Consider the following 27,127-nt stretch of genomic DNA (forward strand, 5'->3'; position numbering starts at 1 on the left):
CAGACTTGTTTACGTGTTGCTGTGCGTTTTCTGCTTTTTGTTGCCAACCTTACTTTGCTACCTGACAACTTTACGGTTTTTACTTTTTAATTATCGTTAATATTTTTAGTTAGGATGAAACAGTCAGAGTGCAACATAGCTTCAGCGTGTAAATCAGCTAGAAAGATGTGTCGGCATCGAGTAATTGTCTCTGGCCCAGTTAGGAGGAGTGATGAGCTCTACAGCAGTCTCACAACTCAATCACTGGTTGAAAACTGTTTTTTGCCCCTCCCAAAAGATAGAATTTGTAGATAATTGGCCCTCTTTCTGGGACTCACCCACAAACAGGACCAAGCCTGAACTAAACTTCTTTGAGGAAAAGATCATGATTATTAGAAAGCAAATTACGGACTCCTCTTTAAATCTGCGCATTCCTTCAAAGCTCAGTTGTCCTGAGTCTGCACAACTCTGCCAGGATCTAGGATCAAGAGAGACACTCAAGTGTTTTAGTACAATATCTCTTGACACAATGATGAAAATAATCATGGCCTCTAAACCTTCAAGCTGCATACTGGACCCTATTCCAACTAAACTACTGAAAGAGCTGCTTCCTGTGCTTGGCCCTCCTATGTTGAACATAATAAACGGCTCTCTATCCACCGGATGTTTACCAAACTCACTAAAAGTGGCAGTAATAAAGCCTCTCTTGAAAAAGCCAAACCGTGACCCAGAAAATATTTTAAAAAACGATCGGCTTCTAGAAAAAGCTGTTGCGCAGCAACTCAATGCCTTCCTGAAGAAAAACAATGCATACGAAGTGCTTCAGTCTGGTTTTAGACCCCATCGTAGCACTGAGACTGCACTTGCGAAGGTGGTAAATTACCTTTTAATGACATCAGACCGAGGCTCTGCATCTGTCCTCGTGCTCCTAGACCTTAGTACTGCTTTTGATACCATCGATCATCACATTCTTTTGGAGAGATTGGAAACCCAAATTGGTCTACACGGACAAGTTCTGGCCTGGTTTAGATCTTATCTGTCGGAAAGATATCAGTTTGTCCCTGTGAATGGTTTGTCCTCTGACAAATCAAATGTAAATTTCGGTGTTCCTCAAGGTTCCGTTTGAGTTTGAGTTTATTTGAGTTTATTTTTATTTTTACAGGGACAGTGCACATTAATCAACGTTTCAGTAAAAGTGCCGGTTTTAGCCAGCCGGCTAATTTTCAACCGCAGTCCCTGGGCAGGTTATTAAAAACAATTACAATATAGACAATAGCAACATAGAACAAGCAAGACATAGCAACATAGGACAAGCAAGACGTAGCATACAGACAGAGCAACATAGAGCAAAAAGCAGCAAGACAAAATTCATAAAAGCAACAAAGTGTTTCCACACCTCACAAGCTACAGACAACAGACAACATGGAAAGCGGCAACACACAGCTAGGGACCATGTTCACAAATCTGATTGACCTTTAGCCATGTCTTCAAGCATTTTGTGAAAGTGTGATATGTGGTGCAGTTATGTGTGTCTGATGGCAGTGTATTCCAGACATGGGAAGCTCTCACAGAGAATGCAGATTTACTAAAGGTGCTTTTCCTTAGGGGAACTATACAGTCACCTCTCATGGCAGACCTTGTGGATCTGCTGCCATATGTCTGGGTTTTCTGTTTAACAAAAATATTGAGTGGAGGGGGATCCAGGCCATTAAGGATCTTGAATACAAGACATGCGTCGGTGTATTGCACAAGATTTTCCCAACTCAAGAGCTCATGCTTTCTAAGGATGTGACAATGATGATGGCTATTGGGCTTCCTATCAAGCACTTTGAGAGCCTGTTTGTAGACAGACTGAATAGGTTTAAATGTTGTACAGCAAGCTTGGGCCCAACTAGTCAAGCAGTATGTTAAGTGGGGGAGTATCATAGAGTTGAAGTACAGTTTTGCTACCTCTGTAGTCAAACAATTTCGTATAAATCGGAAATTAGCTAGGTTGAATTTAGTTATTTGAATGACCTTTTTCACATGCTTTTTAAAAGAGAGGTTGGAATCAAGTATGATGCCAAGGTACTTAAAATCGGATACCACCTGGAGCTTCTCCCCTGACACATAGACATCTGGCTCAGTAGCATCTGTTGCCCTCTTTGTGAAGAACATGCAAACAGTTTTTTTCACATTGAGATGCAAACACGAGTCACTGAGCCACTTTGTAACCTGGACCATTACAGTAGTGAGTTCTTGTGCAGCTTGTTGTTTGCTCTTTGCATGCACATATATCACTGTATCATCTGCATACATTTGAACTTCAGACCCAGTACAGACAGAAGGCAGATCATTAATGTACAGGCTGAACAGGAGGGGCCCAGTATTGACCCTTGGGGCACGCCCACATCATAGCTACGATAGGGCGACAGCTCATTGCTCACTCTGACACACTGAGTTCTGCCTTCAAGGTATGATTTCATCCATCTCAAGGCATCAGGGGAAAAGTTGAACTTTGACAATTTTGTGATGAGAATCTCATGGTTAACAGTATCAAAAGCCTTCCTTAGGTCCAGAAACACAGCCCCAACAGCACCCCCTTTGTCCATCTTTTCCAGAAGAAAGCAGTTGGCCGTTTCTGTGGAGTGTTTCGCTCTGAAGCCAAACTGCATGGAGTGTAATGTGAAGGGGCTGTTGTTGAGGTGGGCAATCAGTTGTTCTGCTACACACTTTTCAACAACCTTTGACACCACTAGGACCACTATTGTTGTCACTATATATTTTACTGATTGGGGATGTCATTCGAAAACATAATGTTAACTTTCACTGCTATGCGGATGACACACAGCTGTACATTTGAATGAAACATGGTGAAGCCCCAAAATTGCCCTCGCTGGAAGCATGTGTTTCAGACATAAGGAAGTGCATGGCTGCAAACGTTCTACTTTTAAACTTGGACAAAACAGAGATGCTTGTTCTAGGTCCCAAGAAACAAAGAGATCTTCTGTTGAATCTGACAACTAATCTTAATGGTTGTACAGTCGTCTCAAATAAAACTGTGAAGGACCTCGGCGTTGCTCTGGACCCTGATCTCTCTTTTGACGAACATATCAAGACTGTTTCAAGGACAGCTTTTTTCTATCTACGTAACATTGCAAAAATCAGAAACTTTCTGTCCAAAAATTATGCAGAAAAAATAATGCTCTACTTTCCAGCTACCCGGATAAAGAACAAAATAAACTTCTGTTAGTGCTAAATACGGCTGCTTGAATCCTGACTAGAACAAAATAATTTGATCATATTTCTACAGTGCTAGCCTCCCTACACTGGCTTCCTGTTAAGGCAAGGGCTGATTTCAAGGTTTTACTGCTAACCTACAAAGCATTACATGGGCTTGCTCCTACCTATCTCTCTGATTTGGTCCTGCCGTACATACCTACACGTACGCTACGGTCACAAGACGCAGGCCTCCTAATTGTCCCTAGGATTTCTAAGCAAACAGCTAGAGGCAGGGCTTTCTCCTATAGAGCTCCATTTTATGGAATGGTCTGCCTACCCATGTGAGAGACGCAGAATCGGTCTCAACCTTTAAGTCTTTTCTGAAGACTCTTCTCTTCAGTGGGTCATATGAATGAGTGTCGTCTGGCCCAGGAGTGTGATGGTGAACGGAAAGGCCCTGGAGCAACGAACCGCCCTTGCTGTCTCTGCCTGGCCGGTTCCCCTCTCTCCACTGGGATTCTCTGCCTCTAACCTTATTACAGGGGCTGAGTCACTGGCTTACTGGTGCTCTTTCATGCCGTCCCTAGGAGGGGTGTGTCACTTGAGTGGGTTGAGTCACTGATGTGACCTTCCTGTCTGGGTTGGCGCCCCCCCTTGGGTTGTGCCGTGGTGGAGATCTTTGTGGGCTCGGCCTTGTCTCAGGATGGTAAGTTGGTGGTTGAAGATATCCGTCTAGTGGTGTGGGGGCTATGCTTTGGCAAAGTGGGTTGGGTTACATCCTTCCAGTTTGGCCCTGTCCGGGGATATCATCGGATGGGGCCACAGTGTCTCCTGACCCCTCCTGTCTCAGCCTCTAGTATTTATGCTGCAGTAGTTTGTGTCGTGGGGCTAGGGTCAGTTTGTTATATCTGGAGTACTTCTCCTGTCTTATCCGGTGTCCTGTGTGAATGTAAGTATACTCTCTCTAATTCTCTCTTTCTCTCTTTATTTCTCTCTCCTGGAGGACCTGAGGCTTAGGACCATGCCTCAGGACTACCTGGCATGATGACTCCTTGCTGTCCCCAGTCCACCTGGCCGTGCTGCTGCTCCATTTACAACTGTTCTGCCTGTGGCTATGGAATCCTGACCTGTTCACCGGACGTGCTACCTGTCCCAGACCTGCTGTTTTCAATACTCTAGAGACAGCAGGAGTGGTAGAGATACTCTTAATGATCGGCTATGAAAAGCCAACTGACATTTACTCCGGAGGTGCTGACTTGCTGCACCCTTGACAACTACTGTGATTATTATTATTTGACCATGCTGGTCATTTATGAACATTTGAACATCTTGGCCATGTTCTGTTATAATCTCCACCCAGCACAACCAGAATAGGATTGGCCACCTCTCATAGCCTGGTTCTTCTCTAGGTTTCTTCCTAGGTTTTGGCCTTTCTAGGGAGTTTTTCCTAGCCACCGTGCTTCTACACCTGCACCTGCATTGCTTGCTGTTTGGGGGTTTTAGGGGTTTCTGTAGAGCACTTTAAGACATCAGCTGATGTACGAAAGGCTATATAAATACAGAATATGAGGGCTGGCCAGTACTCTTCCTGCATAGCTATATAATCTGACTGTAAAATGGTGGTTATATAGCTATATAATCTGACTGTAAAATGGTGGTTATATAGCTATATAATCTGACTGTAAAATGGTGGTTCTATAGCTATATAATCTGACTGTAAAATGGTGGTTCTATAGCTATATAATCTGACTGTAAAATGGTGGTTCTATAGCTATATAATCTGACTGTAAAATGGTGGTTATATAGCTATATAATCTGACTGTAAAATGGTGGTTCTATAGCTATATAATCTGACTGTAAAATGGTGGTTATATAGCTATATAATCTGACTGTAAAATGGTGGTTCTATAGCTATATAATCTGACCTTAAAATGGTGGTTATATAGCTATATAATCTGACTGTAAAATGGTGGTTCTATAGCTATATAATCTGACTGTAAAATGGTGGTTATATAGCTATATAATCTGACTGTAAAATGGTGGTTATATAGCTATATAATCTGACTGTAAAATGGTGGTTCTATAGCTATATAATCTGACTGTAAAATGGTGGTTATATAGCTATATAATCTGACTGTAAAATGGTGGTTCTATAGCTATATAATCTGACTGTAAAATGGTGGTTCTATAGCTATATAATCTGACCTTAAAATGGTGGTTATATAGCTATATAATCTGACTGTAAAATGGTGGTTCTATAGCTATATAATCTGACTGTAAAATGGTGGTTATATAGCTATATAATCTGACTGTAAAATGGTGGTTATATAGCTATATAATCTGACTGTAAAATGGTGGTTCTATAGCTATATAATCTGACTGTAAAATGGTGGTTATATAGCTATATAATCTGACTGTAAAATGGTGGTTCTATAGCTATATAATCTGACTGTAAAATGGTGGTTCTATAGCTATATAATCTGACTGTAAAATGGTGGTTCTATAGCTATATAATCTGACTGTAAAATGGTGGTTCTATAGCTATATAATCTGACTGTAAAATGGTGGTTGTATAGCTATATAATCTGACTGTAAAATGGTGGTTCTATAGCTATATAATCTGACTGTAAAATGGTGGTTATATAGCTATATAATCTGACTGTAAAATGGTGGTTATATAGCTATATAATCTGACTGTAAAATGGTGGTTCTATAGCTATATAATCTGACTGTAAAATGGTGGTTCTATAGCTATATAATCTGACTGTAAAATGGTGGTTATATAGCTATATAATCTGACTGTAAAATGGTGGTTATATAGCTATATAATCTGACTGTAAAATGGTGGTTCTATAGCTATATAATCTGACTGTAAAATGGTGGTTCTATAGCTATATAATCTGACTGTAAAATGGTGGTTATATAGCTATATAATCTGACTGTAAAATGGTGGTTCTATAGCTATATAATCTGACTGTAAAATGGTGGTTCTATAGCTATATAATCTGACTGTAAAATGGTGGTTCTATAGCTATATAATCTGACTGTAAAATGGTGGTTCTATAGCTATATAATCTGACTGTAAAATGGTGGTTAGTGAGACAACAATGATGGGTGCTGCACACTTAAGCAGACCGGGATCCAACTGGTCGTCCCTATGGATTTCTTGTTGTATACTGCTAGCAAAGCATCCAGGACTTATTTTTCTTTAAATAGCCTAAAAGGAAAGCTTTGACGATCCTTCCTCTGATCATTCAGTAACCCCCCCCCCCCTATCAGCATCCAGCCCAGTATCATTATAAATAGGCTTAAAAGTTTTCAAAGAGATAGCCTGCTGAAATAAAATGGTGATTTAATGCATCAATGATAGCATTTTTCTCCTGTAATGAGGCCAGTGTCTGAATTAATTTGTTGTGGCAGAGAGGAGGAAGTAGAACCATTCAGGGATTTGACAGATTTCCATACATTTAACAATGTTTTAATTACAATCCGGAAAGAGCAGTTACATAACAATTAGATTTAGATTTTTTATTTTTTATTATTATTTATTTCTTTGATTCCTACATTGCCAGTCCAGGTTTAAGCCTGTGTTCCTGGCCTTGACCCAAGCATCATCTCTTTTATGAATGACTTCTGATAATTGCTGCGTGTACCAGGCATTAGATCTACCTTTAACCCTCCATTCTATAAAGGGAGCATGACTATCCACAATAGTATAGAAGACATCTACAAAGAGGCTCAAAGCTGAATCAGGTTCAGGGAACGCTGAAATACAATCAAGTTCACTAAAAATATAGATTGTGTAAACTGAAGTTTTTAAAGTTCCTCGTTGTGATGACACGAGGCTGAGATATTTTTTTTTTCACAAACAACTGGGTAAAGGTCACTAATATCTTAGGAGAAGACACCAGTAGGAACACATTTCTCTGGTGTATTCGTTAGAATGAGATCAATCAGAGTTTGACTTTGAAGTGTCTATAGGGTTGGTCCGTTTAGGTTTTAGTCACCATCTGGGTTTGGTTTAGATCATTACACGTCTTTTAGATTGTCTGAAGCCTGTGTTTTCCCAATCATAATTGAGGTCACCCAAGATAATAACTTCTGATTTAACAAAAGAGGACAACAAACTAGTTAACTCCTAAATGCACAAAGATTAGCCAAGGGAGGACGGTAAACGAACCTCCTATAACAGTTATGGAGACATGTTTCCCCAGACAAAAGCTTAAAGATAGTAGCTTATTAAAATGTTAGCAAGGGAAATGGATTTCAGTAAAGATACATTTTTTTATAAGAATGACCCCTCCACCACCTCTGCCCTGTCTGTCAACTCTGAACACATTATAACCTTCAATATTAATATCAGTCCACACTATCCCCAGAGATCCACGTTTCAGTCAGATCTTGATCCAGTTCAGGAAGTACCCTCCTAATGTTCGGATGCATCAAAACCCAAAGTCCTTTACGAATTGTAAGTCACACGCGGAGTCTCCAACATCAAACAAGCTACGCTCAATAGGCGGCGGTTGCAGGCTCTGTCTCATGGTTGATATTCAATATAGTTGCTATGGCAATCAGATTGCATAGAACTGTCCCATTTGGTCTATACTTATTTGTAACAGAGGAAGGAGTAGAAATGTGAATTACTTTTCCAAGGTTAACACCATTAGGGCCTGAGGCTGCAGCCAATGTCCAGTATGAGGAACTTTCAGAGTAACTAATGATGGAATGTTATAAACTGACTAACATGGGCTATGGTTGTTATAGTGCAACAACCCAAAAGCTATTAAAGAATATGGAATTCACATTTTCACTAATAGTTGCTGTTTGGGAGCAGACCACAGTGGGCTTCTCTTTTTGAGCGAACAAGCGCAGATCTATTCAATCGAACGGGTACAAGGTTACAACTGACAGCTCTCCGTGGCATTATAGACAATAGTACGACGACGACGCTTGGAGAAGGATGGGAGCTGTTCCCTGAGCGGGGCTTGGCAGCATGTAAATATGACGAGAGGGTTCAGGCCACGAGATGGTTTGGATGGAGTCCTTCATCCCTGTGATTAGCATCACACCACACGCATGGAATCAGTAAAACGATACCTTTTGACAATAAGCAAATGTAAGCATTTCATTGTACTGAGTTAAACTTCACTGTATCCTGAACATACAACACTTTGATTGGATAAATCGACCTACAAAAGCCAAATAAAGCATTTGTAATAGGTAAAACAAAACCATTTATATTCAAAGATGTGATTTTTATTATTACCCTGTTACTGTAGGATGTGAATACAGAGACAAACAACCCTGTCTCTAACTAATGGGTGATATGCCAGAGACAAACAACCCTGTCTCTAACTAAAGGGTGATATGCAGAGACAAACAACCCTGTCTCTAACTAATGGGTGATATGCCAGAGACAAACAACCCTGTCTCTAACTAACAGGTGATATGCAGAGACAAACAACCCTGTCTCTAACTAACGGGTGACTAGTGCAGAGACAAACAACCCTGTCTCTAACTAACAGGTGATATGCAGAGACAAACAACCCTGTCTCTAACTAACAGGTGATATGCAGAGACAAACAACCCTGTCTCTAACTAACGGGTGACTAGTGCAGAGACAAACAACCCTGTCTCTAATTAATGGCTGACTAGTGCAGAGACAAACAACCCTGTCTCTAACTAACAGGTGATATGCAGAGACAAACAACCCTGTCTCTAACTAATGGCTGACTAGTGCAGAGACAAACAACCCTGTCTCTAACTAACAGGTGATATGCAGAGACAAACAACCCTGTCTCTAACTAACAGGTGACTAGTGCAGAGACAAACAACCCTGTCTCTAACTAACAGGTGACTAGTGCAGAGACAAACAACCCTGTCTCTAACTAACAGGTGACTAGTGCAGAGACAAACAACCCTGTCTCTAACTAACAGGTGACTCGCAGAGACAAAAACCCTGTCTCTAACTAACAGGTGACTAGTGCAGAGACAAACAACCCTGTCTCTAACTAATGGGTGATATGCAGAGACAAACAACCCTGTCTCTAACTAACAGGGATGACTAAAGACAAACAACCCTGTCTCTAACTAACGGGTGACTAGTGCAGAGACAAACAACCCTGTCTCTAACTAACGGGTGACTAGTGCCAGAGACAAACAACCCTGTCTCTAACTAACAGGTGATATGCAGAGACAAACAACCCTGTCTCTAACTAACGGGTGACTAGTGCAGAGACAAACAACCCTGTCTCTAACTAACAGGTGACTAGTGCAGAGACAAACAACCCTGTCTCTAACTAACTGGTGACTAGTGCAGAGACAAACAACCCTGTCTCTAACTAACAGGTGATATGCAGAGACAAACAACCCTGTCTCTAACTAACAGGTGATATGCAGAGACAAACAACCCTGTCTCTAACTAACAGGTGATATGCAGAGACAAACAACCCTGTCTCTAACTAACAGGTGATATGCAGAGACAAACAACCCTGTCTCTAACTAACAGGTGATATGCAGAGACAAACAACCCTGTCTCTAAATAACAGGTGATATGCAGAGACAAACAACCCTGTCTCTAACTAACGGGTGATATGCAGAGACAAACAACCCTGTCTCTAACTAATGGGTGACTAGTGCAGAGACAAACAACCCTGTCTCTAACTAACAGGTGACTAGTGCAGAGACAAACAACCCTGTCTCTAACTAACAGGTGACTCATGCAGAGACAAACAACCCTGTATCTAACTAACAGGTGACTAGTGCAGAGACAAACAACCCTGTCTCTAACTAACGGGTGACTAGTGCAGAGACAAACAACCCTGTCTCTAACTAACGGGTGACTAGTGCAGAGACAAACAACCCTGTCTCTAACTAACAGGTGATATGCAGAGACAAACAACCCTGTCTCTAACTAACGGGTGACTAGTGCAGAGACAAACAACCCTGTCTCTAACTAACGGGTGACTATGCAGAGACAAACAACCCTGTCTCTAACTAAATCTGACTAGTGCAGAGACAAACAACCCTGTCTCTAACTAACAGGTGATATGCAGAGACAAACAACCCTGTCTCTAACTAACGGGTGACTAGTGCAGAGACAAACAACCCTGTCTCTAACTAACAGGTGACTAGTGCAGAGACAAACAACCCTGTCTCTAACTAACAGGTGACTAGTGCAGAGACAAACAACCCTGTCTCTAACTAACAGGTGATATGCAGAGACAAACAACCCTGTCTCTAACTAACGGGTGACTAGTGCAGAGACAAACAACCCTGTCTCTAACTAACAGGTGACTAGTGCAGAGACAAACAACCCTGTCTCTAACTAACAGGTGATATGCAGAGACAAACAACCCTGTCTCTAACTAACAGGTGATATGCAGAGACAAACAACCCTGTCTCTAACTAACAGGTGACTAGTGACTAGTGCAGAGACAAACAACCCTGTCTCTAACTAACGGGTGATATGCAGAGACAAACAACCCTGTCTCTAACTAACAGGTGATATGCAGAGACAAACAACCCTGTCTCTAACTAATGGGTGACTAGTGCAGAGACAAACAACCCTGTCTCTAACTAACAGGTGACTAGTGCAGAGACAAACAACCCTGTCTCTAACTAATGGGTGACTAGTGCAGAGACAAACAACCCTGTCTCTAACTAATGGGTGATATGCCAGAGACAAACAACCCTGTCTCTAACTAACAGGTGACTATGCAGAGACAAACAACCCTGTCTCTAACTAACGGGTGATATGCCAGAGACAAACAACCCTGTCTCTAACTAACAGGTGACTAGTGCAGAGACAAACAACCCTGTCTCTAACTAACAGGTGACTAGTGCAGAGACAAACAACCCTGTCTCTAACTAACAGGTGATATGCAGAGACAAACAACCCTGTCTCTAACTAACGGGTGACTAGTGCAGAGACAAACAACCCTGTCTCTAACTAACAGGTGACTAGTGCAGAGACAAACAACCCTGTCTCTAACTAACAGGTGATATGCAGAGACAAACAACCCTGTCTCTAACTAACAGGTGATATGCAGAGACAAACAACCCTGTCTCTAACTAACAGGTGACTAGTGCAGAGACAAACAACCCTGTCTCTAACTAACGGGTGATATGCAGAGACAAACAACCCTGTCTCTAACTAACAGGTGATATGCCAGAGACAAACAACCCTGTCTCTAACTAACAGGTGATATGCAGAGACAAACAACCCTGTCTCTAACTAATGGGTGACTAGTGCAGAGACAAACAACCCTGTCTCTAACTAACAGGTGACTAGTGCAGAGACAAACAACCCTGTCTCTAACTAATGGGTGACTAGTGCAGAGACAAACAACCCTGTCTCTAACTAATGGGTGATATGCCAGAGACAAACAACCCTGTCTCTAACTAACAGGTGACTAGTGCAGAGACAAACAACCCTGTCTCTAACTAATGGGTGATATGCCAGAGACAAACAACCCTGTCTCTAACTAACAGGTGACTAGTGCAGAGACAAACAACCCTGTCTCTAACTAACAGGTGACTAGTGCAGAGACAAACAACCCTGTCTCTAACTAATGGGTGACTAGTGCAGAGACAAACAACCCTGTCTCTAACTAACAGGTGATATGCAGAGACAAACAACCCTGTCTCTAACTAACGGGTGACTAGTGCAGAGACAAACAACCCTGTCTCTAACTAACGGGTGATGTGCCCGAGACAAACAACCCTGTCTCTAACTAACGGGTGACTAGTGCAGAGACAAACAACCCTGTCTCTAACTAATGGGTGATATGCAGAGACAAACAACCCTGTCTCTAACTAACAGGTGACTAGTGCAGAGACAAACAACCCTGTCTCTAACTAATGGGTGATATGCAGAGACAAACAACCCTGTCTCTAACTAACAGGTGACTAGTGCAGAGACAAACAACCCTGTCTCTAACTAATGGGTGATATGCAGAGACAAACAACCCTGTCTCTAACTAATGGGTGACTAGTGCAGAGACAAACAACCCTGTCTCTAACTAACAGGTGATATGCAGAGACAAACAACCCTGTCTCTAACTAACGGGTGACTAGTGCAGAGACAAACAACCCTGTCTCTAACTAACAGGTGACTAGTGCAGAGACAAACAACCCTGTCTCTAACTAACAGGTGATATGCAGAGACAAACAACCCTGTCTCTAACTAACAGGTGATATGCAGAGACAAACAACCCTGTCTCTAACTAACAGGTGATATGCAGAGACAAACAACCCTGTCTCTAACTAACGGGTGATATGCAGAGACAAACAACCCTGTCTCTAACTAACGGGTGACTAGTGCAGAGACAAACAACCCTGTCTCTAACTAACAGGTGATATGCAGAGACAAACAACCCTGTCTCTAACTAATGGGTGATATGCAGAGACAAACAACCCTGTCTCTAACTAATGGGTGATATGCCAGAGACAAACAACCCTGTCTCTAACTAACGGGTGACTAGTGCAGAGACAAACAACCCTGTCTCTAACTAACAGGTGACTAGTGCAGAGACAAACAACCCTGTCTCTAACTAACAGGTGACTAGTGCAGAGACAAACAACCCTGTCTCTAACTAACAGGTGATATGCAGAGACAAACAACCCTGTCTCTAACTAACAGGTGACTAGTGCAGAGACAAACAACCCTGTCTCTAACTAACGGGTGATATGCAGAGACAAACAACCCTGTCTCTAACTAACAGGTGATATGCAGAGACAAACAACCCTGTCTCTAACTAACAGGTGATATGCAGAGACAAACAACCCTGTCTCTAACTAACGGGTGACTCGTGCAGAGACAAACAACCCTGTCTCTAACTAACAGGTGACTCGTGCAGAGACAAACAACCCTGTCTCTAACTAATGGGTGATATGCAGAGACAAACAACCCTGTCTCTAACTAACGGGTGATATGCAGAGACAAACAACCCTGTCTCTAACTAACAGGTGACTAGTGCAGAGACAAACAACCCTGTATCTAACTAACAGGTGACTATGCAGAGACAAACAACCCTGTCTCTAACTAACAGGTGATATGCAGAGACAAACAACCCTGTCTCTAACTAACAGGTGACTAGTGCAGAGACAAACAACCCTGTCTCTAACTAACAGGTGATATGCAGAGACAAACAACCCTGTCTCTAACTAACAGGTGATATGCAGAGACAAACAACCCTGTCTCTAACTAACGGGTGACTAGTGCAGAGACAAACAACCCTGTCTCTAACTAATGGGTGACTATGCAGAGACAAACAACCCTGTCTCTAACTAACAGGTGACTATGCAGAGACAAACAACCCTGTCTCTAACTAACAGGTGATATGCAGAGACAAACAACCCTGTCTCTAACTAACGGGTGATATGCAGAGACAGACAACCCTGTCTCTAACTAACAGGTGATATGCAGAGACAAACAACCCTGTCTCTAACTAACAGGTGATATGCAGAGACAAACAACCCTGTCTCTAACTAACGGGTGATATGCAGAGACAAACAACCCTGTCTCTAACTAACGGGTGACTAGTGCAGAGACAAACAACCCTGTCTCTAACTAATGGGTGATATGCAGAGACAAACAACCCTGTCTCTAACTAACGGGTGATATGCAGAGACAAACAACCCTGTCTCTAACTAACAGGTGACTAGTGCAGAGACAAACAACCCTGTCTCTAACTAACAGGTGATATGCAGAGACAAACAACCCTGTCTCTAACTAACAGGTGACTAGTGCAGAGACAAACAACCCTGTCTCTAACTAACGGGTGACTAGTGCAGAGACAAACAACCCTGTCTCTAACTAACGGGTGACTAGTGCAGAGACAAACAACCCTGTCTCTAACTAACAGGTGACTAGTGCAGAGACAAACAACCCTGTCTCTAACTAACGGGTGATATGCAGAGACAAACAACCCTGTCTCTAACTAATGGGTGACTAGTGCAGAGACAAACAACCCTGTCTCTAACTAACAGGTGATATGCAGAGACAAACAACCCTGTCTCTAACTAATGGGTGATATGCAGAGACAAACAACCCTGTCTCTAACTAATGGGTGATATGCAGAGACAAACAACCCTGTCTCTAACTAACGGGTGATATGCAGAGACAAACAACCCTGTCTCTAACTAACAGGTGACTAGTGCAGAGACAAACAACCCTGTCTCTAACTAACAGGTGACTAGTGCAGAGACAAACAACCCTGTATCTAACTAACAGGTGACTATGCAGAGACAAACAACCCTGTCTCTAACTAACAGGTGACTAGTGCAGAGACAAACAACCCTGTCTCTAACTAACAGGTGATATGCAGAGACAAACAACCCTGTCTCTAACTAACAGGTGACTAGTGCAGAGACAAACAACCCTGTCTCTAACTAACGGGTGATATGCAGAGACAAACAACCCTGTCTCTAACTAACAGGTGATATGCAGAGACAAACAACCCTGTCTCTAACTAACAGGTGATATGCAGAGACAAACAACCCTGTCTCTAACTAACGGGTGATATGCAGAGACAAACAACCCTGTCTCTAACTAACAGGTGACTCGTGCAGAGACAAACAACCCTGTCTCTAACTAACAGGTGATATGCAGAGACAAACAACCCTGTCTCTAACTAACAGGTGATATGCAGAGACAAACAACCCTGTCTCTAACTAACGGGTGACTAGTGCAGAGACAAACAACCCTGTCTCTAACTAACAGGTGATATGCAGAGACAAACAACCCTGTCTCTAACTAACAGGTGACTAGTGCAGAGACAAACAACCCTGTCTCTAACTAACGGGTGACTAGTGCAGAGACAAACAACCCTGTCTCTAACTAACGGGTGATATGCAGAGACAAACAACCCTGTCTCTAACTAACAGGTGATATGCAGAGACAAACAACCCTGTCTCTAACTAACAGGTGATATGCAGAGACAAACAACCCTGTCTCTAACTAACAGGTGACTAGTGCAGAGACAAACAACCCTGTCTCTAACTAACAGGTGACTAGTGCAGAGACAAACAACCCTGTCTCTAACTAACAGGTGACTAGTGCAGAGACAAACAACCCTGTCTCTAACTAACAGGTGACTAGTGCAGAGACAAACAACCCTGTCTCTAACTAACAGGTGATATGCAGAGACAAACAACCCTGTCTCTAACTAACAGGTGATATGCAGAGACAAACAACCCTGTCTCTAACTAATGGGTGACTAGTGCAGAGACAAACAACCCTGTCTCTAACTAACAGGTGACTAGTGCAGAGACAAACAACCCTGTCTCTAACTAATGGGTGACTAGTGCAGAGACAAACAACCCTGTCTCTAACTAATGGGTGATATGCAGAGACAAACAACCCTGTCTCTAACTAATGGGTGACTAGTGCAGAGACAAACAACCCTGTCTCTAACTAACGGGTGACTAGTGCAGAGACAAACAACCCTGTCTCTAACTAACAGGTGACTAGTGCAGAGACAAACAACCCTGTCTCTAACTAACAGGTGACTAGTGCAGAGACAAACAACCCTGTCTCTAACTAACAGGTGATATGCAGAGACAAACAACCCTGTCTCTAACTAACAGGTGATATGCAGAGACAAACAACCCTGTCTCTAACTAACAGGTGACTAGTGCAGAGACAAACAACCCTGTCTCTAACTAACAGGTGACTAGTGCAGAGACAAACAACCCTGTCTCTAACTAACAGGTGATATGCAGAGACAAACAACCCTGTCTCTAACTAACAGGTGATATGCAGAGACAAACAACCCTGTCTCTAACTAACGGGTGACTAGTGCAGAGACAAACAACCCTGTCTCTAACTAATGGGTGACTAGTGCAGAGACAAACAACCCTGTCTCTAACTAACAGGTGACTAGTGCAGAGACAAACAACCCTGTCTCTAACTAACAGGTGACTAGTGCAGAGACAAACAACCCTGTCTCTAACTAACAGGTGACTAGTGCAGAGACAAACAACCCTGTCTCTAACTAACAGGTGATATGCAGAGACAAACAACCCTGTCTCTAACTAACAGGTGACTAGTGCAGAGACAAACAACCCTGTCTCTAACTAACAGGTGACTAGTGCAGAGACAAACAACCCTGTCTCTAACTAACGGGTGACTAGTGCAGAGACAAACAACCCTGTCTCTAACTAACGGGTGACTAGTGCAGAGACAAACAACCCTGTCTCTAACTAATGGGTGATATGCCAGAGACAAACAACCCTGTCTCTAACTAACGGGTGATAGTGCAGAGACAAACAACCCTGTCTCTAACTAACGGGTGACTAGTGCAGAGACAAACAACCCTGTCTCTAACTAACAGGTGATATGCAGAGACAAACAACCCTGTCTCTAACTAACAGGTGATATGCAGAGACAAACAACCCTGTCTCTAACTAACAGGTGACTAGTGCAGAGACAAACAACCCTGTCTCTAACTAACAGGTGATATGCAGAGACAAACAACCCTGTCTCTAACTAACAGGTGATATGCAGAGACAAACAACCCTGTCTCTAACTAACGGGTGATATGCAGAGACAAACAACCCTGTCTCTAACTAACGGGTGATATGCAGAGACAAACAACCCTGTCTCTAACTAACAGGTGACTAGTGCAGAGACAAACAACCCTGTCTCTAACTAACAGGTGATATGCAGAGACAAACAACCCTGTCTCTAACTAACGGGTGATAGTGCAGAGACAAACAACCCTGTCTCTAACTAATGGGTGATATGCAGAGACAAACAACCCTGTCTCTAACTAACGGGTGATATGCAGAGACAAACAACCCTGTCTCTAACTAACGGGTGATATGCAGAGACAAACAACCCTGTCTCTAACTAACGGGTGATATGCAGAGACAAACAACCCTGTCTCTAACTAACGGGTGACTATGCAGAGACAAACAACCCTGTCTCTAACTAACAGGTGATATGCAGAGACAAACAACCCTGTCTCTAACTAACAGGTGATATGCAGAGACAAACAACCCTGTCTCTAACTAACAGGTGACTAGTGCAGAGACAAACAACCCTGTCTCTAACTAACAGGTGATATGCAGAGACAAACAACCCTGTCTCTAACTAATGGGTGACTAGTGCAGAGACAAACAACCCTGTCTCTAACTAACGGGTGACTAGTGCAGAGACAAACAACCCTGTCTCTAACTAACAGGTGATATGCAGAGACAAACAACCCTGTCTCTAACTAACAGGTGACTAGTGCAGAGACAAACAACCCTGTCTCTAACTAACAGGTGACTAGTGCAGAGACAAACAACCCTGTCTCTAACTAACAGGTGACTAGTGCAGAGACAAACAACCCTGTCTCTAACTAACAGGTGATATGCAGAGACAAACAACCCTGTCTCTAACTAACAGGTGACTAGTGCAGAGACAAACAACCCTGTCTCTAACTAACAGGTGATATGCAGAGACAAACAACCCTGTCTCTAACTAACAGGTGACTAGTGCAGAGACAAACAACCCTGTCTCTAACTAACAGGTGACTAGTGCAGAGACAAACAACCCTGTCTCTAACTAACAGGTGACTCGTGCAGAGACAAACAACCCTGTCTCTAACTAACAGGTGATATGCAGAGACAAACAACCCTGTCTCTAACTAACGGGTGACTAGTGCAGAGACAAACAACCCTGTCTCTAACTAACGGGTGATATGCAGAGACAAACAACCCTGTCTCTAACTAACAGGTGACTAGTGCAGAGACAAACAACCCTGTCTCTAACTAACAGGTGACTAGTGCAGAGACAAACAACCCTGTCTCTAACTAACAGGTGATATGCAGAGACAAACAACCCTGTCTCTAACTAACGGGTGATATGCAGAGACAAACAACCCTGTCTCTAACTAACGGGTGATGTGCCCGAGACAAACAACCCTGTCTCTAACTAACGGGTGACTAGTGCAGAGACAAACAACCCTGTCTCTAACTAACAGGTGATATGCAGAGACAAACAACCCTGTCTCTAACTAACGGGTGATATGCAGAGACAGACAACCCTGTCTCTAACTAACAGGTGACTATTGCAGAGACAAACAACCCTGTCTCTAACTAACGGGTGATATGCAGAGACAAACAACCCTGTCTCTAACTAACGGGTGACTCGTGCAGAGACAAACAACCCTGTCTCTAACTAACGGGTGATATGCAGAGACAAACAACCCTGTCTCTAACTAACAGGTGACTAGTGCAGAGACAAACAACCCTGTCTCTAACTAACAGGTGATATGCAGAGACAAACAACCCTGTCTCTAACTAACAGGTGATATGCAGAGACAAACAACCCTGTCTCTAACTAACAGGTGACTAGTGCAGAGACAAACAACCCTGTCTCTAACTAACAGGTGATATGCAGAGACAAACAACCCTGTCTCTAACTAACAGGTGACTATGCAGAGACAAACAACCCTGTCTCTAACTAACAGGTGACTAGTGCAGAGACAAACAACCCTGTCTCTAACTAACAGGGTGATATGCAGAGACAAACAACCCTGTCTCTAACTAACAGGTGATAGTGCAGAGACAAACAACCCTGTCTCTAACTAATGGGTGATATGCCAGAGACAAACAACCCTGTCTCTAACTAACGGGTGATATGCAGAGACAAACAACCCTGTCTCTAACTAACGGGTGACTAGTGCAGAGACAAACAACCCTGTCTCTAACTAACGGGTGATATGCAGAGACAAACAACCCTGTCTCTAACTAACAGGTGACTCGTGCAGAGACAAACAACCCTGTCTCTAACTAACGGTGATATGCAGAGACAAACAACCCTGTCTCTAACTAACAGGTGATATGACAAACAACCCTGTCTCTAACTAACAGGTGACTAGTGCAGAGACAAACAACCCTGTCTCTAACTAACGGGTGATATGCCAGAGACAAACAACCCTGTCTCTAACTAACGGGTGATGTGCCCGAGACAAACAACCCTGTCTCTAACTAACGGGTGACTAGTGCAGAGACAAACAACCCTGTCTCTAACTAATGGGTGACTAGTGCAGAGACAAACAACCCTGTCTCTAACTAACAGGTGATATGCAGAGACAAACAACCCTGTCTCTAACTAACGGGTGATGTGCCCGAGACAAACAACCCTGTCTCTAACTAACAGGTGATATGCCCGAGACAAACAACCCTGTCTCTAACTAAAGGGTGATATGCAGAGACAAACAACCCTGTCTCTAACTAACGGGTTATATGCCCGAGACAAACAACCCTGTCTCTAACTAACGGGTGATATGCCCGAGACAAACAACCCTGTCTCTAACTAACGGGTGATATGCCAGAGACAAACAACCCTGTCTCTAACTAATGGGTGATTAGTGCTCTAACAGACTCTGTACAAACCAGCAATGAACTTTAGACTCATCATGGACTGAATCCAGACGGAGGAAGAGTGGCCCGTTCTGGTTTTAACTGTGTATTATACCCTGAGCTAACAAAACATTAAGAACACCTCCCTAACATTGAATTGCACCCCCCCCCCCCCTTTGTCCTCAGAACAGTCTCATTTCGTCTCTTATCCTACCCTACCTTATTTTACCTTACCCTACCCTACCTTACCCTACCCTACCTTACCCTACCCTATTCCACCCTACTCTACCTTGTTTAACCCAACCTTATTTTACCTTACCCTACCCTACCTTATTTTAACTAACCCTACCCTACCTTACCCTATCCTACCTTACCCTACCCTGATTCCACCCTACTCCACCTTGTTTAACCCAAACTTATTTTACCTTACCTTACCCTACCTTACCCTACCCTACCTTACCCTACCCTACCTTACCTTACCCTACCCTGATTCCACCCTACTCCACCTTGTTTAACCCAAACTTATTTTACCTTACCCTACCCTACCTTACCCTATCCTACCTTACCTTACCCTACCCTATTCACCCCTACTCTACCTTGTTTAACCCTACCTTGTTTTACCCTACCCTACCTTACCCTTCCTACCTACCCTACCCTACCTTACCCTACCCTACCTTACCCTACCCTATTCCACCCTACTCTACCTTGTTTAACCCAACCTTATTTTACCTTACCCTACCCTACCTTATTTTACCTTACCCTACCCTACCTTACCCTACCCTACCTTACTCTACCCTATTCCACCCTACTCTACCTTGTTTAACCCAATCTTGTTTTACCTTACACTACCTTACCCTTCCCTACCCAACCTGGTCTGACTCTATCCAACCTGATTTTACCCTATCCTGTTCCACCCTATCCTGTCCGTCCCTACCATACACTACCCTAACCCACCCCACCCTAACCTACCCTGCTCTACCCTGCAATACCCTGTCCTGTCCCTCCCTACCATACACTACCCTAACCCACCCCACCCTAACCTACCCTGCTCTACCCTGCTCTACCCTGTCCTGTCCCTCCCTCCCTACCATACACTACCCTAACCCACCCCACCCAAACCTACCCTGCTCTACCCTGCAATACCCTATCCTGTCCCTCCCTACCATACACTACCCTAACCCACCCCACCCTGCTCTACCCTGCAATACCCTATCCTGTCCCTCCCTACCATACACTACCCTAACCCACCCCACCCTAACCCACCCCACCATACACTAACCCACCCCACCCCCACCCCACCCTAACCCACCCTGCTCTACCCTGCAATACCCCATCCGCATGGCTGGCAACATGACTCTGGACTGTAGCCCTCATGTAGAAAAACTAGAAACCTGCTCCAAAATGTGACAAATCTACCAGCTCTCCTACCCTAACTCACACCCACACCCTTGGCTACCCCACTCCGCACACACACACACACACACACACACACACACACACACACACACACACACACAGCCTGCCCCCATTCAGGCCGGCGCTGGTCCCAGGAGGCTGTTTCTGACGTCAGTAGGAGAGCTGGGCGGAGGGCCAGGCCTGTGGGCCATTGACGGATGTGCTTGGTCTGTGAGGCAAGCCGCTCTCTCTCTCTGTGTGTGTGTGTGTGTGTGTGTGTGTGTGTGTGTGTGTGTGTGTGTGTGTGTGTGTGTGTGTGTGTGTGTGTGTGTGTGTGTGTGTGTGTGTGTGTGTGTGTGTGTGTGTGTGTGTGTGTGTGTGTGTGTGTCGGGCAGCGTAGACTCAACTTGCCCGCTCCAAACACATCTAATGACCCATAGAGACCCAGCAGACCCTTTCCTTCTCTCTCTCTTTTAATTAATCCTGTCAATCACACTCTCTCTCCTCTCTCTCCTCTTTCTCTGTCTCTACCTTTCTCTCTCCTCGTTCTCTTTTTCTCCCTTTCTCTCTCTACCTGTCTCTCCCTTTCTCTTTCTCTCTCTTTCTCTGTCTCTCCCTTTCTCTCTCTCCTGTCTCTCCCTTTCTCTCTCTCCTGTCTCTCCCTTTCTCTCTCTCCTGTCTCTCCCTTTCTCTATCTCCTGTCTCTCCCTTTCTCTCTCTCATGTCTCTCTCTCCTGTCTCTCTCTCTCCTGTCTCTCTCTCTCCTCTCTCTCCCTTTCTCTCCTCTTTCTCTGTCTAACTTTCTCTCTCTCCTGTCTCTCCCTTTCTCTCTCTCCTCTTTCTCTCTCTCCTCTTTCTCTGTCTCCTCTTTCTCACTCTCCTCTTCCTCTCTCTCCTTTCTCTCCCTTTCTCTCTCTCCTGTCTCTCCCTTTCTCTCTCTCCTCTTTCTCTCTCTCCTATTTCTCTGTCTGTCTTCCTTTCTTTCTGTCTACTATTCTGTCTATCACAGACGTGATTAAAGGAGACACCCCACGAGGTTGAATGAAATGAATGCAATGAAATGGGGGTGGAATGTGGTTGTCTCGTCAACCTACCTTAACGTGCACTAACTGTAAGTCGCTCTGCATAAGGCAATGTGCTAGATAACACATCCTTACAGAACAATGGATGTTTGTACCCAACGAGGTTATAGGTCCTGTGCTAACAATGGACAGCTGCAAGCTGACGGTGAGAGTATGATAGGAACGATGCTTGTTCCCTGGTCCTGTAAGGCACAGATGGTGGAGCAGGGTGCTTGTAACACCAGGGTTTTGGGTTCAATTCCCGGGGCCACCAGTACGTAAAAAGACGCTTTTGTATTAAAAAAAAATAAAACATAAAAATAAACTTCTGCTAAATGGCAATTCACAAATCACTTCTAAACAACGATGGAGACGGGATGTGTGAGATTGGTGTTCACCTGCAGCTCTAATAATGTTTATAGAGCATCCATTACTTCTTCAGAATTACTTTATAAACGCTCTGGTGCTCAAAAGTGGCAGATGTAACAAGGAGTAGTGGTGTGTGTGGGTTACCAGGGTCTCGTGAGTAGTGGTGTGTGTGGGTAACCAGGGTCTCGTGAGTAGTGGTGTGTGTGTGGGTTACCAGGGTCTCGTGAGTAGTGGTGTGTGTGTGTGGGTAACCAGGTTATCATGAGTAGTGTTATTGCGTGTGTGTGTGTGTGTGTGTGTTGTGTGTGTGTGGTTTACCAGGGTATCGTGAGTAGTGGTATTGTGTGTGTGTGTGTGTGTGTGTGTGTGTGTGTGTGTGTGTGTGTGTGTGTGTGTGTGTGTGTGTGTGTGTGTGTGTGTGTGTGTGTGTGTGTGTGTGTGTGTGTGTGTGTGTGTGTGTGTTACCTGGGTATCATGAGTAATGGTGTGTGTGTGTGTATTACCTGCAGGCAGGCTACCGCTGCTCTTCCTCTTGTGCCATCTGTCCAGCGTCTCTGAACTCACGCTCTCCGATACAAACTCATCCAGCATCTGAGGATGAAGGGTTAAATAATCCTTCACTTGGTCATCCGTCAGACCTGCACAACAACAAGGAAATACAGAGGAGGACATTAGCTCTTTCATTCATTCAATACATATATTGTTGTATCGTATATTTAATTAATTCATTACATCATTCATTCATTATACATTTCATTGGTTCATTACATCAATCATTCATTACACGTGTCATTCATTATATATTTAATTCATTCATTACATCATTCATTTACTATATTATATATTTACTCATTACGTCATCAATTCTTTTGGCAGAGAACACAAAGACAGAAAAAGAGGAGGATTTCAGTTGTTTGACGAAGAGAAGGATACAGCTTCATGTAAACACATAACACAACGTCCCAGGTGACATCACTGATTAATATCATGACGTCATGACAACCAGCTTTTGTCCGCTGGGAATGGTGGTGACCAAGGCAGTGGAGGTAGCGTCTCCGGGGAGAGGAGGCCCAACAGAGGCAGCTAGATGAAGGAAGGGGAAGGGGACTGGAGTGTTGCTTCACGGGTAATTAGGTTGTTGAGAGCTGCTGTTTATTATGTGTTGTCGGGGACGACGGGGAGAACATCCATTTGCCAGGACATCACTGAACCATCACTGGCTGTCTGTACTGTCCTGTGTTTTGTAAGCATTGAGACTAGCGATTCTGCGCCAAGTTTTCTGAATAACCCAACCGTTTTGACACCACCCGTGTTTTGTACACCACCCGGTTTCACACCACCCTGTTTTACACCACCCGGTTCTACACCACCCGGTTTCACACCACCCTGTTTTATTCCACCCGGTTTAACACCACCCGGTTTCACACCATCCCGGTTTTTCACCACCCGGTTTTACACCACCCAATTTCACAACACCCGGTTTTACAACACCTGGTTTTACACCACCCGGTTTCACACCACCCGGTTTCACACCACCCGGTTTCACACCACCCAGTTCCACACCACCCGGTTTTACACCACCCAGTTTCACACCACCCGGTTTCACACCATCCCGGTTTCACACCACCCAGTTTCACACCACCCGGTTTCACACCACCCAGTTTCACACCACCCGGTTTCACACCACCCAGTTTCACACCACCCAGTTTCACACCACCCAGTTTCACACCATCCCGGTTTCACACCACCCAGTTTCACACCACCCGGTTTCACACCACCCAGTTTCACACCACCCAGTTTCACACCACCCAGTTTCACACCACCCAGTTTCACACCACCCAGTTTCACACCATCCCGGTTTCACACCACCCAGTTTCACACCACCCAGTTTCACAACACCCGGTTTTACAACACCTGGTTTTACACCACCCGGTTTCACACCACCCAGTTTCACACCACCCGGTTTCACACCACCTGTTTTGTAGACAGAACAAATAAATGCTGACTGTGTTCTATGCCCATGCCCCCACATTCGTCCATCAGCAACCGACTGTGTCATTGGAGGGGACTGGATGTGTGACATCCATAGAGATAGTTATAGGACTCACACTTAGATAGAACACCATTTTTACATGGGACATTCCCATTTAGGGCTTCCACCATTTTAAAGTAGTCAACCGGGCCGGGATTCCTATGGGTCGAGAGTGATCAGACAACGACCAGAGCATTGTCTACTTGGATGCTATAAGCTATATCACCGACATCTAGTTGACACAATAAATGGTTAGAGCAGGTAGCCTACTGTAGCCTAGTGGTTAGAGCAGGTAGCCTACTGTAGCCTAGTGGTTAGAGCAGGTAGCCTAGTGTAGCCTAGTCGTTAGAGCAGGTAGCCTAGTGGTTAGAGCAGGTAGCCTAGTGGTTAGAGGCAGGTAGCCTAGTGGTTAGAGGCAGCTAGCCTAGAGGTTAGACCAGCTAGCCTAGTGGTTAGAGCAGGTTGCCTAGTGGTTAGAGCAGGTAGCCTAGTGGTTAGAGCAGGTAGCCTAGTGGTTAGCCGGGTAGCCTAGTGGTTAGAGCGGGTAGCCTAGTGGTTAGAGACAGTGGTTAGAGCAGGTCGCTAGCCTAGTGGTTAGAGACAAGTAGCCTAGTGGTTAGAGCAGGTAGCCTAGTGGTTAGATAAGGTAGCCTAGTGGTTAGAGCAGGTAGCCTAATGGTTAGAGATAGGTAGCCTAGTGAAGCCTAGTGGTTAGAGACAGGTAGCCTAGTGGTTAGAGCAGGTAACCTAGTGGTTAGAGCAGGTAGCCTAGTGGTTAGAGCAGGTAGCCTAGTGGTTAGAGCAGGTAGCCTAGTGGTTAGAGCAGGTAGCCTAGTGGTTAGAGCAGGTAGCCTTAGTGGTTAGAGCGGGTAGCCTAGGGTTAGAGCCCTAGTGGTTAGAGCAGGTAGCCTAGTGGTTAGAGCAGGTAGCCTAGTGGTTAGAGCAGGTAGCCTAGTGGTTAGAGCAGGTAGCCTATTGGTTAGAGCAGGTAGCCTAGTGGTTAGAGCAGGTAGCCTAGTGGTTAGAGCAGGTAGCCTAGTGGTTAGAGCAGGTAGCCTAGTGGTTAGAGCAGGTCGCCTAGTGGTTAGAGCAGGTAGCCTAGTGGTTAGAGCGGGTAGCCTAGTGGTTAGAGCAGGTCGCTTAGTGGTTAGAGCGGGTAGCCTAGTGGTTAGAGCAGGTCGCCTATTGGTTAGAGCAGGTAGCCTAGTGGTTAGAGCAGGTAGCCTAGTGGTTAGAGCAGGTAGCCTAGTGGTTAGAGCAGGTAGCCTAGTGGTTAGAGCAGGTAGCCTAGTGGTTAGAGCAGGTAGCCTAGTGGTTAGAGCAGGTAGCCTAGTGGTTAGAGCAGGTAGCCTAGTGGTTAGAGCAGGTAGCCTAGTGGTTAGAGCAGGTAGCCTAGTGGTTGGAGCAGGTAGCCTAGTGGTTGGAGCACTGGGCCAGTAACTGAAAGGTTGCTGATTTGAATCCCAGAGCCGATGATGCTCAGTCGATATGCCCTTGAGCAAGGCACTTAACCCTAATTACTCCTGTAAGTCACTCTGGATAAGAGCGGCACCAAAAGGTCACAGACGCCATAATGGCACAGATACAAAGATGAGACCTCTTTTGATCTCTATGGTAACATCACAACACAGAGGACCAGACAGGAAGTTTTCTGTCACTCACAGAGAAGTAGGAAGATATCTAGTTTGGGTCAGAGCCATGTATTTAGAGAGTGTTTCTGCAGTATTGATGCATACATTTCTTACATGACACTAGGAAAAATATGAGGATATCTAGTGTAGTTCCCGAAGTAGTCAAGTCCCAAATATATCCGAATTAAATCCAACTTTATTTAAAAGGTATTTAAGAATCGTTCCAGACTTTAAATAATACAATAAAAGAGTACATAAAAACACTAGAGGAAAATAAAATAACATTACCCAGCGAGCACATAACGTTCTGAGAACTATCTGTTTCATAGAACCACGTTCATAGAGTCACGTGCGTCATGACGAGGAGACCAAGGCACAGCGTGAGATGAATACATTCTTCTTTATTTAAATGAAGAACACTAAACAAACTAACAACGTGAAAGTGAACTATAAACACGAGTGCTGACATGCAACTACACATAGACAATAACCCATAAAACATAAATTGCTCTACCCAGCGAGCACATAACGTTCTGAGAACCATCTGTATCTTTGAGCTTGGTGAGAGCGTGGTTGTCCTAATGGTTATTATGTATACAACTTTCCCACAACTTTCGGGGAATGGTGCAGAATATTTGCTTAGCTTCGGAAACATTCTGAGCAAATTTAACTTCTTTGGGACTGGGGGGCAGTATTGAGTAGCTTGGATGAATAAGGTGCACAGAGTAAACTGCCTGTTACTCAGGCCCAGTTGCTAATTTATGCATATTATTAGTAGATTTGGATAGACAACCCTCTGAAGTTCCTAAAACTGTTTGAATGATGTCTGTGAGAATAACAGAACTCATATGGCAGGCAAAAATCGGAGAAAGAAATCCAACGAGGAAGTGGGAAATCTGAGGTTTGTAGTTTTTCAACTCATTCCCTATCGAAAACACAGTGTCTATGGGGTCATATTGCACTTCCTAAGGCTTCCACTAGATGTCAACAGTCTTTAGAACCTTGTTTGATGCTTCTACTGTAAGGTGGGGGCTCATAAGGGCTGTTTGAGTCAGGTGTCTGGCAGAGTGCCATGAGCTCGTGACACACGTTCACGTGAGAGT

At 44.2% G+C, this 27,127-nt stretch overlaps 1 protein-coding gene across 1 annotated transcript in view; it reads right to left on the reverse strand.

Annotated features, from left to right (window-relative positions):
* LOC135524875 (cAMP and cAMP-inhibited cGMP 3',5'-cyclic phosphodiesterase 10A-like) overlaps window positions 1-27,127 on the reverse strand; it is a 174,800-nt gene that overhangs the window by 100,910 nt on the left and 46,763 nt on the right. The window contains exon 2 of the mRNA XM_064952731.1: window positions 22,880-22,999. Within this exon, the coding sequence (XP_064808803.1) occupies window positions 22,880-22,999 (120 nt within the window). The remainder of the gene's footprint in view (window positions 1-22,879; window positions 23,000-27,127) is intronic.

This window comes from Oncorhynchus masou, chromosome 31 (genome assembly GCF_036934945.1).
Source record: "Oncorhynchus masou masou isolate Uvic2021 chromosome 31, UVic_Omas_1.1, whole genome shotgun sequence".
Classification (NCBI taxonomy): domain Eukaryota; kingdom Metazoa; phylum Chordata; class Actinopteri; order Salmoniformes; family Salmonidae; genus Oncorhynchus; species Oncorhynchus masou.